Below are 13729 nucleotides of genomic sequence, written 5' to 3'. Positions count from 1 at the left end.
AGTCGCCTTGAAAAGAGTGTACATCAGCTTCGCTTGGGTCTGCCTGCCGCTTCGGGGTGACTGGGGTGTGCCTTCAGAATTGTTTTGCTATTGAGCCAATCTTCTGAGTATTTTGAGGTCAATGTAATGCTTCTGAAAAGACTCATCTTACAGGAAGCAGTTCAGAGATGTGAAAGAATACATTTTGGGTGTATACTATTTGAGATTAAAATTGAGTTTATGTAATCCTAGCTTTCATAGATAAAAGCTTGGTCTTGCTGAAGTAAGCAGCAGATCTATCTCCCTTTGACTTTAACAGGTAAATTCTACAGGTAGTAGGATGCAGCTGTTTTACACTTAAGCTTGTCAAAACGTAACTGCCCTAAATATCGCACCTTGTTTCCCTACAGATGTGCACTGGTAACTACACATTTGTTCCTTACATGATAACTCCACATAACAAGGTGTACTGCTGTGACAGCAGTTTTATGAAGGGGCTGACGGAACTGATGCAGCCCAGTTTTGAGTCGCTGCTGGGGCCCATATGCTTACCTCTGGTAGATCGCTTCATTCAGCTCTTGAAGGTGGCACAGGCCAGTTCAAGGTGAGTTGTCTTTTTGTACCCCTCTGTAAAATTCATATATTCCTGCTGGCAATATGAATGCCACACTCTTGCCTTTTGTTGAGGCAAATTGATAATGAATAATTTAGTTGCACCAAATCCCTTCATTGACACTGCTCTATCAGTAAATGTTCCACATATACACTGGGGGAGGGCTGCAGGGCCAGAAAAACAAATGCAAGGGACCTGTCCCAAATTGCTGATGTGAAGTTGCTCCTCTCCAGCCAATATTTCCGGGAATCCATTCTGAATGACATCAGGAAGGCCCGTACGCTCTACACGGGCAAAGAGCTTGCAGCAGAGCTGGCGAGGATTCGACAGCGAGTGGATAATGTTGAAGTCTTGTCTGCTGACATTGTAATAAACCTGCTGCTGTCCTACAGAGACATCCAGGTATGAATCCTATGCTCTAAGATAATCTAAAACATAGTAAATTAAATTACATTCTCAGTGAAGTTTTTAGTGTCTTTTGCAGAGATGTGATAACACACTGTATGAATAAAGTGCACTAGTAAAAATCTTTTATAATATCTTCACTGATGCTTTTTACTTTTTTGTAGTTACGCTCTTTACAGTCTGCCTTTACATAGGAAAAAAGTGTTTTTATTTTATAACAGTTCCTAAAAAGTACACAACATATTGTAACTCTTCCCCACCTCAGCATTACTATGTGATGAACAGCCCGTAGTGTGCCCTACTGAAAGGCTGTTGTAGCATTCTGCTATTGATACGTATCATGTATTCTTTGCCACCGTGCTTGTGACATTTTTTATGGAAACATAAGATGTTCATATGCATTTCAGCTTCTGGAATGGTGCTAGTAATTGCTAACTTGACTACACACAATTTCAACCATTGCTCCTTAAACATTTTGAGATGGTTTGGTTTTGGTTTTGTTTGTGTCTTTTGTTTTCTTTAAATATGTCAGCAATCAAGCTACTTTAAAAACAAGTATTGAAATATTCTTTTATTTTGGTTTTGTGGCTCATACTTCCATCAGAGTTTTGGGATGCCTTAATTCAGATGCAGTTAGCCTTGTAATGTCTGTAGCATATGAACTCGGATATGTGTTCAGTCCCTGAAGCTAACTTTAATCATGAAATAGGTGTACTAAAATTTCCACAGGTCCATGCTGAAGCAGTACAGGAAACCAAATTGTGTTTCCCTGCTAAATATTGTGAATATTCACATTTCCGGTAAGTGCCAGCCTATTTGCAGTTTGAGATGAAGAAACTGAGATCCATTAAACTTACAGTGAATTAAAAGTACCTCTGAGTATGAAATGAGATGTGCTTAGTTCAAAGAGGAGTTTATATAGGCATATCTCAGTACAGTGACTTAAAACTTTGTTATTCCCTTGTTTTGGAAGGATTATGATTCCATTGTGAAACTGGTGAAAACTTTAGAAAAACTGCCTACTTTTGACTTGGCTTCCCACCACCATGTGAGGCTTCATTATGCATTTGCGCTGAGCAGGTAAGAATCTGCCCTTCCTTCCCTTGTTGAACAGTAAATCAGAACTGCAAACTTCACAGAGGGTTGGTAATCCTGCATGAAGTTCCCTACTGGAATCTTCATATGCAGATCCGGGCTTTTCACTGAAGCAACTTTGGGAATTCTGAGCTTTGTGATCAATCTAAGTTTCTTTTCCTCTCATGCTGTCAAATTCCATTCCTTTAGTGTGAATGTTTGATTTGTCTTTCCACAGGTTTGCATCATGTTTTTGTTTCAGTACCTAAATCGGAGCAAATAAATACCTAGCAGTGTTTTACATCTGTAAAATGTACTTTTTAACATTGCTGTATGAGTGGCAGTGCTGCAACGTTTGTCCTGACTTAGACATCACCTCATTCAAGTCTGAGTTCTGGTAGTGGTAGGAGACAGGAGGAGAAATTTAATCAAATGTCCAACAAAAGGTTTTATTGTATTATAATAACAAACTTATTTTCTTGTTCTCTAATAACATGCACAAAATGTGCCACGTGGAGCAGCATGTGCTGCTTTCTTTGGTTAAATGAGAGCCAAGCCTATATATTTATTTTTTTTTCTAGGATACTAGCAATTGGGCAAGGCACTAGAAGGGGAGTTTTTCAGAGGAAATGATAGAGATTTCTGCTCCCTTACAGAAAGAATTAATGTTTTGCTATTGACATTTAGAGGAGTAGACTTAGGTGTAGGCAGGCATTGAAATTCTCAAATACAGAAAATGTCTACACGTCTTTGTGCTTCTCACAGATTTGAATATTGTAATTCAGGTTCACTGAGGAGTCTCAAAACTGCATCTCATGTCAAAGTGATGTCAAAATGTGTCACGAGTAATTAGTTGAAAAAATAAACCTGTTTTTGAAACAAACAAACAATCAAAAAACCAAAATAAAAATAAAAACAACTATATGACATATTGTCTGAATAAAATGCCCAGATCTTTTGTTCCTTTATACCAGGTATATGAAGGTATAAATATTGCGCCCCTTTTGTTGCTGCTTTGCCATAAATATGCAGAGCTTTGCAGATTAAATAATCCGGCATTTATCTGCCACTTCTACATACCCTTCACCAAGGTCACTAGGTGTACCTTGGAGTTTTAACAAGTTATTCAGACATCAAGATCACCATTTTCTAAAACAAAGTCACCTTTGAAAACAAGACTTGACTAGTTTACTGGGGCGCTAAAAATCCTGTGAAACTGCAGTGTAGTCTTTTCAGGCGATCCTTATACTTCATTGGTTCTGTTGGGACTTCTTGCAGACTGAAAAGTCTGTTTTTATAGATTTGACTCTAAGATGTAGCCTTTGAGGGTATCTGTCATACAAAGAATCTACACAGCACCTCTAGAGGAGTTCAGATCAGATTTTTCTCTCCCTCCCTTCTCCAGATTGTACGTTCTACTGGAATCCATGACGGGCATGAAAACATTCATGCTTTGGTGTATGCCAAGAAGGAATTACTTGGGCTAGTTGTAGCTTTCTCCTTATTGGGAGAGGATGTTTCCTGAGCTAAGGCATGCCTGGAATACTCTGCATGTCTGAATGTTTGCCATGGAAGAAGCTGTCTCTCTTGCTTCTAATCCAGGTCACTAGTACAGAAGGATGGAGTGGCTCAATTAGTCAGGATTAGTCTGACCTAAATCAAGAAGGTGTATAAGGGCACTGATGATGGAAGAGTAAGCAGAAAGACAAATAGAGACCTCCGTCTCTGGAGACCAGCAAAATGTAAATGGCTCGTACTACAAAACACTGTTGTGCCTTCCTGGTTTTATTCTTGTTAAGTTTTGATCAGGATTAGTGACAGTTGATACAAGATGTGGAAGTGACCACCTGAAACTCCATTTTGGAAATTACCCTTCTGTAATGAAAGTCAGCTGGAACACATAAAGAAGCTGCAGGCTTACCCTTGTTGCTTTACTTGAGTGGTCACTATGAGATGAGAAAACAAAAGGAAGCGAAGCTTCGACAACTAGGCAAGTGATCATTTGGCAAGGGAACCAAAATAACACAGACCTGAAGGAGACTGCTACTTGCTTAGTCAGGAGCACTTGGTTTCTCTCCCTAGGGCCTGAGATTGGGAGCAGGCCCTAGGGAGAGAATTAGGATTGTCTATCTCAAATGAGTACCTCAGCCTTGCTGTGCCACTCTAGAAATACCTGGGGAGCCTACTGCAGCTCTGTAGTCTGAGGGGGCTTTTCCTCATTTGTTAGAATTTGGTCTGAAGTTTGGGAAGAGATAGCACTGGGCTTCGTTTGTCTTTCTCACCAAGTTAAGACATCAGTAGAGGTTGGGCCAGCATGTAGACTTGTTGGTTTTTTGCTCAGGAAAGCAGTTTTTCTCTGTTTTCTTAATTATTTTTGTTACGATTTAAGTACTCATTCATCTGCTGTTACACCTTCTGCTTGAGACAAACCTCTTCTCCCACATTACTCCCTTCTGGAGCTGAAAACCTGAGCTCAGAGCTCAGGTTCCCAGGTGTCACTGAGAATACACATGCTCTGATCTCTCAGGTTTGACATTGGCACTGCCTGTGCAGATACATCAAAACTTTGATATATTCTTGTAGAGGGGGATGAAAAAAATCCATTACTGAACCTCTGATCAAGTAGTATCCGCTTTAAGATGGCTGTGGCTTTTGATGTATTTCTTTTTTCTTTCTGAGGTAGCTTTCTTTTGCAAGCTTCTTCAATGCAAAGCTTGCAAGACAGACATAAAACCACTTTTATATATTGTCCCCAATTAAAGTTGTAGCCACTCAGATATTACAAGCCTTTTCTCCAAAAGAGTGTAATACTCTACCCAAACCCCTGAAGAATAGTTCTTGCTGAGAAAGGAGTAATTTTCTTGTTCAGTACACAAATACATTAAAAATTCTGAACTCTTGATATTGAACAATGTAGGTATCCAAAACATGAGTCAGCAGGAAGTGTCTAATGCTTGCAGTTATGTGGTTTATTTCTCTGAAGTACTTTCGCTAATATTACCTTATTGGCTTCACTTCCAGATCTTCCCTGTCATGGGAATTCAGTCTGGTTTGTGCTTTTTGGTTTTTTTTTTTTCTTCCCATTCAAAATGTATATTAAAAAAAAAATCACAAACATAAGATGGAGTATTTTTTTCCTTTAAAGCACAAATTACTATGAAAGAAATATTAGATATGAAACTGATGTTAATATCTTTCTATTCTGTAAGAAAGTAACATGATTTTTCTATGAACTGCTCTTAAGACTTGTGTTGTTGTCAGTGCTTTGCACTAGCTGATGCTTCATGAGAGAGAGGAAGTGTGTTTGGGGGCTTTTATAAAGGTGTCCCATAAAATTAAGAAAAGGAGGGGGGGAAAAAAAAAGAGGAAGAAAGGAAGAGAAAAAAATTGTCTATCTATAATACAGTCCCATTGTGTTTAGAAGTGCATTTTACATGGATGGAAGTAATATATATTCAAACATGATAATGAAAAAGTATTTCTTGTTAACTTTATTGGTTTTTAAATAAAAATTTTTATTTTTTTTAATAGGCGAAATCTCCCTGGAGACAGAGAGAAAGCGCTAGAAATTATGATTCCCCTGGTAGAACAGGAAGACCAAGTAGCTTCAGATATGTACTGCTTGGTTGGTCGAATTTACAAGGACATGTTTTTGGAATCTGGGTTCATAAATATAGAAAGTAGGGACAAAGGGACGTTCTGGTGAGTACTGTTGTCCTGATCTATGTCCTTTTGTGAGCTTTGGGAAAATATTCCTTAAACGAGAAGATGTTTCAGCAGTTTTTCATTCCAAATTTTTGTCATCCTTAAGAGATACACTGAAACTTCTAATCTTCTTTGCTTATTTGTTAAGAATAAGAGATTTATGTTGTTCACAGACCTGGTTATGCGAAGTTCCTGAAGTGCCTCAGAGACTTGGAAGTTTAGGTTGCTCTCATCAGAGTGTATTTTCTCCTTTTTTTTACTGAATATGAAATCTCCTATTTACTATATTACTCTTAGGAATTGAGCCAGACAATAATCAGCTGTGAATCAATTGGCGAAACTGCAGTCTGATACATATTAGTTAGCTAGGCTTAAAGATGCTGAGGTTTAAGTCTGCACTGATGTGCAGGCTTAGGAGGTACCACTCTGTACCATTCTGTCTTTGGCTTCCATGCTCACAAGCAATATGGGTGTTCCGAACTCATGCTGGCAAAAGTTCTATCACCCCATCGTCACCATATAATATATGCATAATTATAGTCGACTACACTACCATTGATAGTCAAAGCAACACACATTAGACAAGACTGATTCTTAATCTTAATTTTAGAGGCAAGAATCATGGGAGTATTTTAATTGCTTTTGAAATGCACTAAAACACTATCAGGTAGAGTAGGTTAAAAAAAAAAATATTTTCTTCTGTTTAATCTGTCAGGCTTTTAATTCCCAAATGTGACATACTTGAAATGGAGGCACTGGACGCCATTGTAGACTTCTGTCAGGATGAGCTGCTTTTCTCCATTGGGATTGAGGATACAGACAATCTGTGCTTCTGTATCTTCCACATCAGATCCTAGTTCTGGTCTTGTGCTCATCAGCTGCCTGTTGAAGTAAATGCTTAAAATGGAAAGCTTTTTTCTTGTTTATCACTTGTTTTCATTAAACTTCAGATTAGAACTGTCTTTAGTAGAAGATAAGATACAGTTGTTTACCATTTATGGCCTCAGAATACAAGTATGGTTTACAATTGTTGGTCATCCTTTACGGTCTTGTAATGCTTACCGGACTTTTAAAAGATGTTGAAATAACAGGAATGTAACATACTGTTCCACCCCCCCCCCCTTTATTTTCACTAAGTCAAAGTGCATAAGAAACTTTCATGATTCTATTTATAAACAAGAATGTTTTGCTAGTGTCATGAACTGATAGAAAAAGAAAACTATAGTCCTGTATACAAATACTAGAGCATTTCCACAAGCCAAATAGAATAATTAGAACTGACATTTGCTATTGTACATGTTCCTTTTTCCTCATTCGTACTGCCTTGTGAACAGATAAACTTCGAGATTTTTCAAACGTAATTAAACTTAGAACAATTATTTGTATAATAGGAGCAATTACTTGCTAGGATATTTCATGTAGCCATTTTAACACACTTTTAATAGATGCTTCTTAGCAATCATGATATTCATAAATCTCGTGAGGTGCGGTGGTTGTAATCAGGCACACCAGCTTGGCAAAGGACGGCAGGATCGGCAGCTCCTGCAGCAGAGTAGGATGCTGGCCAGCCAGCCCCTAAGTAATCTCTGAAGTCTCTGGCAATAAGGCCCAATACAGAGCACTCCATGCGCTGGCTGCCATAGAACAAGGTGATCTCTGTCAAGCCAGGCTGGAGCTTGGCCCCAAGCTGTACTGGGTGGGCCAGTTGCTTTTGGTTTGTATTTGATGCTGGATATTTATTTGAATTCTAGTGTCAGTCATATAGCAGGCTTGATGGGGCTGAGGAGTTGACTCATAACTCAGTGGAACACTCTGGAGAAGGAGCAGAGCTATTGTAGTGCTACAGCAGGCCACAACGGGGGAAGGTGTGTGCAGCAACAATGCCTCCATGATAGTGTTAATTTATGTTGAGATAAAGGTTGTTATCTCAGTCTTGGAGAAATGAGGATGTGGGAGAAGTATAGTTGTCGTGGTTTTGTTTAGTAGGGGGGGGCCTAAGGTGGTACCTTCTGTAGGAAACTGCTAGAAGTCGCTCCCCTTTGTTCAGTGGACTCGGCCGGGCCTAGGGCAGACCCGCTGCTGGCCAAGGCCAAGCCGATTGGTAGCAGGATGTTCCGTGATAACGCCTCTGCGATAACGTATTTAAGAAGGGGGAAACAGAAAAAAAAAAGAGAGAAGAGAAGATGTGAAGAAGCTGAGCGGGGGCAGAGGCGCAGAGGGGGAGGCGCAGGCCTCATGGGCCTTGCAGGCCTCACCCTCTGGCCTCTCACCAGGCAGCCAACTGGGCCCGACTCGGTTCGGCCCAGCTGCAAGAAGTGGAGAGGAGATGAGAAGTGAATAAGATGTAAAAAAAAAAGATCCTGAGAGACATCTACCAGCCTGTTGTGAGGAACGGCTGCAGACGCCAAGGTCAGTTCAGAAGTGAGGGGGAGGAGTAATGCGGCTCCTGGCCAAGATTCCCCTGCAGCCTGTGGTGATGACCATGGTGGAGCAGGTTGTCCCCCTGCAGCCCATGGAGGTCCACGGAGGAGCAGAGATCCACTTGGAGCCCGTGAAGGACCCCGTACCGGGGGAGGTGGATGCCTGAAGGCAGCTGTGGCCCGTGGAGGGCCCGCTGGGACAGCTGTTCTGAAGGGACTGAACTCTGTGGAAGAGATGACCCACGCCAGAGCAGTTCCATGAAGGACTGTGGCGTAGGGGTGGGACCCCACAACGGAGCAGGGGAGGAATGTGAGGAGTTCTTCCCCCGACCATGAAGCAGCGGTGTGAAACAACATGTGATGAACTAACCGCAACCCCCATTCCCTCTTCCCCCCTGTGCCACTCAGGAGGGGAAGGTAGTAGAGATAATGTTAAGCTTGGGAAGAGGAAGGGGTGGGGGGAGGTTATCTTGTTCTGTCTCATTATCCTGCTGTTTGTAGTAATAAATGAATAGTTTTCCCCAAGTCGAGTCTGTTTTGCCCATGATGGTAACTTTAAGGATTTCTCCCTGTCCTTATCTCAAACCTTGAGCTGTTTTTTCTTATATCATCTCCCCCTATTCTCTCAGAGGGTGGGGGGAGTGAGAGAGAGACTGTGTAGTCTGGTCCTGATCAGGGCTGAACTACGACAATAGTGAAATGCATAAGATAATGAGAGTTTGGCATCAGAACCAAAGCGTTGGGTTTGCAACAACTAGTAATGTAAAGGTACTTTGGCTTATTAAAAAAAAAAAAAGGAAAAAAAAAAAAGAAAAAAAAAACACGCGGCAGGCACTGTGCTTTCCTGACAATTAAAAAGCAGAATAGAAGACATCTTTTATGTAAATATGAGATAGGAGATGAAAGATTAATTATTAACTGTCACTTTCTTTTTGCATACTGACAGTGTAAATCAGACTTACCAAAGCTATCAAGTTGTTATTCAGATTTTTTCACTGCTACCTCCCTAATTCAGTATCTGCACTGCAACATTTTCCCAAATGTCAGCTTTCAGTTTCTTGATAGCATTTATAATTGCATCAACTAAACCAGCCTATACTTTATAGGGAGTCTTTTAAACCTTGCCATCTTTCTAAGGTGCTGCACGGGTTCCTCCAGTGATATTTAGGGTATGACAGTGTTACAGCAATTGCATCAGTTGAATTTAAATCAGCTCAGTCAACAAGTGTGACTTGTGAGTTCTTTGGGAAACTGTGAATATTTTTATTTGTTCAAAATTAATTATTACAGGTTATTTTTTTACTTTTTGTCTGTAAATTTTTGCTGTCCAAGCTATGTCGGTATAAGGGAGGTTTAAGAATGTCAGCACAGGATCGCCCAAAATATAAAATTATGCTTTTGTTTGTAATTATTTAGGAGAGGTAAATAGGACTAGGACTACAGAGGTTTAAGATGCTAGTATTTCTTGATGCGAATAGCCCGTAAAGGTGGCTGAAAAGCTGAGATTCTGCTGTGGGGAAGGGAGGTCTGGAAGAAACTTGGAAAGAAAAGGCAGAACCCAGGAACAGAAATTCCTAGGATATCCCTTCTGGTTTACTGAGTGTAGGTGACAAGGAGTTGGTAGCGGGGTGGTGTCTCTGACAAGAGAGGTCAGACACAGCTGGTTCCAGCCAGCTCCAATGGACTCATTACTGACTAAAACTGAGCACATCAGCACAATGCTAGTGGTACCTCTGTGATAACATGTTTAAGAAAGACTTTTTTTTTTTTTATGGGCCTCTTCACCAATTATTTCCATGGGCAGAAACTATTTTTCAAACTTAAGCTCATATCCACGACCTTTGCGTGTATGATTAACATTGTTTACAGCACAAGTATGCCCACGTGTTGATACACGAGGGATGCTTATTTTATCTTTAAATTTTGAAGTTTTGTATTTGTCTGTCCAAGAACTAGACAAAATGGGTAGTCATGACAGAAATTAGGCATTTGAGGGCAAAACAAAAAAGTGAAAGTATTAACTCTTTTATATTGGAACAAAAAATACTTACTGACAAGGTTTTTTGTTCTTCTGTCAATCTTTCCTCTCTCCTTTTCCTGATACTGTATGAGGATTACAGCATGGAAGATCTCTAGGGCACAAAAGGGAGTCCAGTTCCCAACATTTCTACACCTCCAAACAGATTACACCAGCTGATGGGTCTCTCCTAGCTTTACATGCTTAGAATCAAGGAGAGCATCATCCTGTTTGGTTGGCGGGTTTTTATGGAGTGGGATTTTTTGGAGTTAGGGTTTTTTTTGGTGTGGGTGAATTTGTTTTTTGGTTTTTTTTTTTTTTTTTAGTGAGCAAAGATGTTTTGTATGTACTTTCCTCCTTCTTTTGTTGTAACTCACAGTAGAAGAGGAACGGCAGATGATAAAAGAAAAGAAGAAATTGAGTCTTCTCTGCTCATCATGCTTTTCTTAGAGGACTAGACCCTTGTCTAATGATTAAGTTCTTTGGAGATGGGCAACTGGAGTATAGAAAGAGTATGTATGTAGCAGATTGAAGAGAAGCCTGTCTTCTAGTTTTGGAAACAGAGCTTAGACTAAAGGATGCAAAGTCTTGAACCATTAGAGCAGGAAAAACAACAAACCAAATTTAAAAAAAAAATTAAAAGCAACTGTAATCTTGGCCTACTAAAATCAAAATGCCTTTGCTTTGCTTATGTGTCAAAACATGATCTGGAAGGCAAATCCTTAGTTTTTGCCTAGATTATTTTTCTTTTCTTCCTTATCTACTAATCTTCCAGCCTGCTTCACATTTTTGTTTAATCCATTTGTTTGCTTGGATTTTTCCCATCCCTTTTAAAGGATTTCAAAACTCCATTACTTTCATTGTAGCGGAGCTGTGTTGACTGAATCTCTTGTGCTCCTTAACTCACATATGATAGTCTTGTTTGCCTTCTCCGTAGAAGGGAGTGTCTGTGCATATATATGTGCGTGTGTGTATATATGTGTATATATATATATACACACACGCATGCACATGCAAACATGTTCTTATTCTGTAGAACAAGTTTAAAGCACTGTAGATTTGCTGTCACTGTTGTCACCACTACTTGCATTGCTAGCATGAGGACAGTGTGTGCTGTGTTTGTGTGAAGCCCTTGGACTTCTGTAAAGACAATATTTTGGCTAGATGAATGCCACTGCCATTCCTCTTGCTTGCTCGCTTCCTCTTGAGGAGAATAAAATCTGGTGTAGTCCTTTTTTATGTTAATAGACACATAAGGACAATGTCAATGAGACACATAGTAAAGAAAAAAATCTGGAGTAGCGGAAGTCATAGCTAAATGTGAAGTGAGTTCCTGTATCCCTCGCTTTTGTGCTTATGTGTTTTGATGTGCTGGTACATCACTGTAGCAGATCCACAATAGAATCTAAGGTTTCAAGTCAACGAAAATTCATATATTTAAGAGTAAATTAATGAGCTTATTAATAAATATAACTGTGAAACAAGTCTCTTACAAGCTGACTTTTAAAAAATTCTTTAATCTCAAAGAAAATCGGAAAGCCAGTAAGATACTATAACTTTGCTGCAGTAGATGAGTAGGGTCTATGCTTATTGTGTGAGGGAAAATGAAATGGGAGGAGGATGTATAAATAACAGACTCCCAAAAATAACCACAAAGCATTTTTGGAAAACAGTAAAATATTTTTGCTTCCTTGGATTCTTACTGTGTAAACAGAGGATAAGCACTTAAAGTACCTAAAAGTATAATTATGTCCCTATTAGATCACATTATTTAGAAAGTAAACTTACATATTTGGTTTTTTCTAGGTTCAAGAAGGCATTTGAGTCGGAGCCAACATTACAGTCAGGAATTAATTATGCAGTACTCCTCCTGGCAGCTGGACATTGCTTTGATACTTCTTTTGAGCTGCGGAAAGTTGGTAATTATAGCTTGCAAATTCACAGTGAAATCGCTTTCTAGTGGAAGTATGACACCACCCACTGTCATGGGGTGGGGGGGAATATCTGATTGTTGTATATGAATGCTTTGAGAGTGAGCATGTAAATATTTAAGTTGGTCTCCCCCCATCACTGCTGATCACACCTGATTGCAGATGAGTGCTGTCATGGATACCTGTTTTCAGTCTCAAGGTCTTCACTGTTCAGTGATGCAGTGGCATCATTTGTGTGAAAGAGAGGAACACCGGAAGGGGAAATCCAGTTCCAGCTAGCATTCTTTAAAACAAACAAAACCTCCTGTAGAACTGTAGGAAATATGGACAAAAAGCCCATCCTAAGAGTGGGGAACATGCATTTTATTTGAGCTTGGGATGGGTTGAGAGAAGAATGCTTCTCATCAGATGTTTTCTTTGAGGTTTCCTGGATCTCTGTATTCATAGAATCATAGAATCACAGCGTGGACCTACAGTGGCACTGTGTGTCTGGAAGTAATTTTCTAGATAGAGAAGTTTGAGTGTGAAGCTCAGAGTGAGACGGTTAATTTCACATAGATAATGGATTCTCTGGTGTGAATGAAGGTGTTCATTTAGGCAGGATAGGCTGCATAAAGTTGCCTCAACTACTGTGTTTGGCCTTCTGTGAGTGGGTGAGATTTTGCTTCTTGAATTGGATAGAATGCTTAAATCTTCTACACTGAAATGTGAATTCTTATGCCAGTGCAGGAATAAAAATATATATGTTTTGGTTTCTAGGTAGGTTTTGAAAATATTCACTCAGCTGGCCTAATTTTAAATTAGATAGTTTAGTGAAGCTGGGCTGTAGTTGTGTCGTTTAATTTGAATCCTTCTATTTTAAAGAAACTTTTCAATTGCACAGAGGCTACAGCTAACTAGATTTGGACAAATTAACTGTACTGATGAAATCTGTGTGTTATTTGCAGTGATCAGATTTTTGGTATCATCTTCTCTTGAGTTTGTCCAGTGTTGTCTTCCCTATTGTTTGTAAGGAGAACACTACAGAAATTAAGATTCCTTCTTACTTAAGGTTCCATTCATGGCTCATGAATGATTTAGTGGAGAAACATTAGATTGGACATCAGGAAGAATTTTTTTACAATGAGGATGGTGAAATACTGGAACAGGTTGCCCAGAGAGGTGGTAGATACCCTGTCCTTGGAAACATTCAAGGCCAGGCTGGACTGGGCTCTGAGCAACCTGATCTGCTTGGAGATGTCCCTGCTTCTTGCAGGGGGGTTGGACTAGGTGACCTCTAAAGGTCCCTTCCAATCCTAACTATCCTATGATTCTATAGTTCTATATCCAGTAGCTATTTGCCGGAAGAGTCTTCTTTGAGCTGTTGGCATGCCTCGCTCTTATGTACACATTTACTCGGTGTCTGCTGAAAAGCCTTGATGTAGCAACCCCTCCTTTTATCTACTAGTCTCTATATTATTTTGTTATGGAAAATATTGTCAGCCTTAGACTGACTTAGCTATTTTAAAACAAGATTTCAAATGCATATATAGTATAGACCCTGTATGTGCCATTGGGTATTGATTTCTTGGTGATAAAACTGTGG

General features: G+C 39.7%; 1 protein-coding gene across 1 annotated transcript in view; it reads left to right on the top strand.

Moving 5' to 3' along the window:
• MAP3K5 (mitogen-activated protein kinase kinase kinase 5) overlaps nt 1-13729 on the top strand; it is a 106344-nt gene that overhangs the window by 43281 nt on the left and 49334 nt on the right. Inside the window, exons 4-8 of the mRNA XM_086744904.1 lie at nt 390-583; nt 826-994; nt 1971-2077; nt 5603-5773; nt 12020-12132. Of these exons, the coding sequence (XP_086601030.1) occupies nt 390-583; nt 826-994; nt 1971-2077; nt 5603-5773; nt 12020-12132 (754 nt within the window). The remainder of the gene's footprint in view (nt 1-389; nt 584-825; nt 995-1970; nt 2078-5602; nt 5774-12019; nt 12133-13729) is intronic.

Source organism: Chlamydotis macqueenii, chromosome 3 (assembly GCF_036417535.1).
Source record: "Chlamydotis macqueenii isolate bChlMac1 chromosome 3, bChlMac1.mat, whole genome shotgun sequence".
Lineage (NCBI taxonomy): Eukaryota > Metazoa > Chordata > Aves > Otidiformes > Otididae > Chlamydotis > Chlamydotis macqueenii.
Note: the sequence above shows the minus strand (reverse complement) of the source record. Positions and strands in the feature narration are given on the sequence as shown.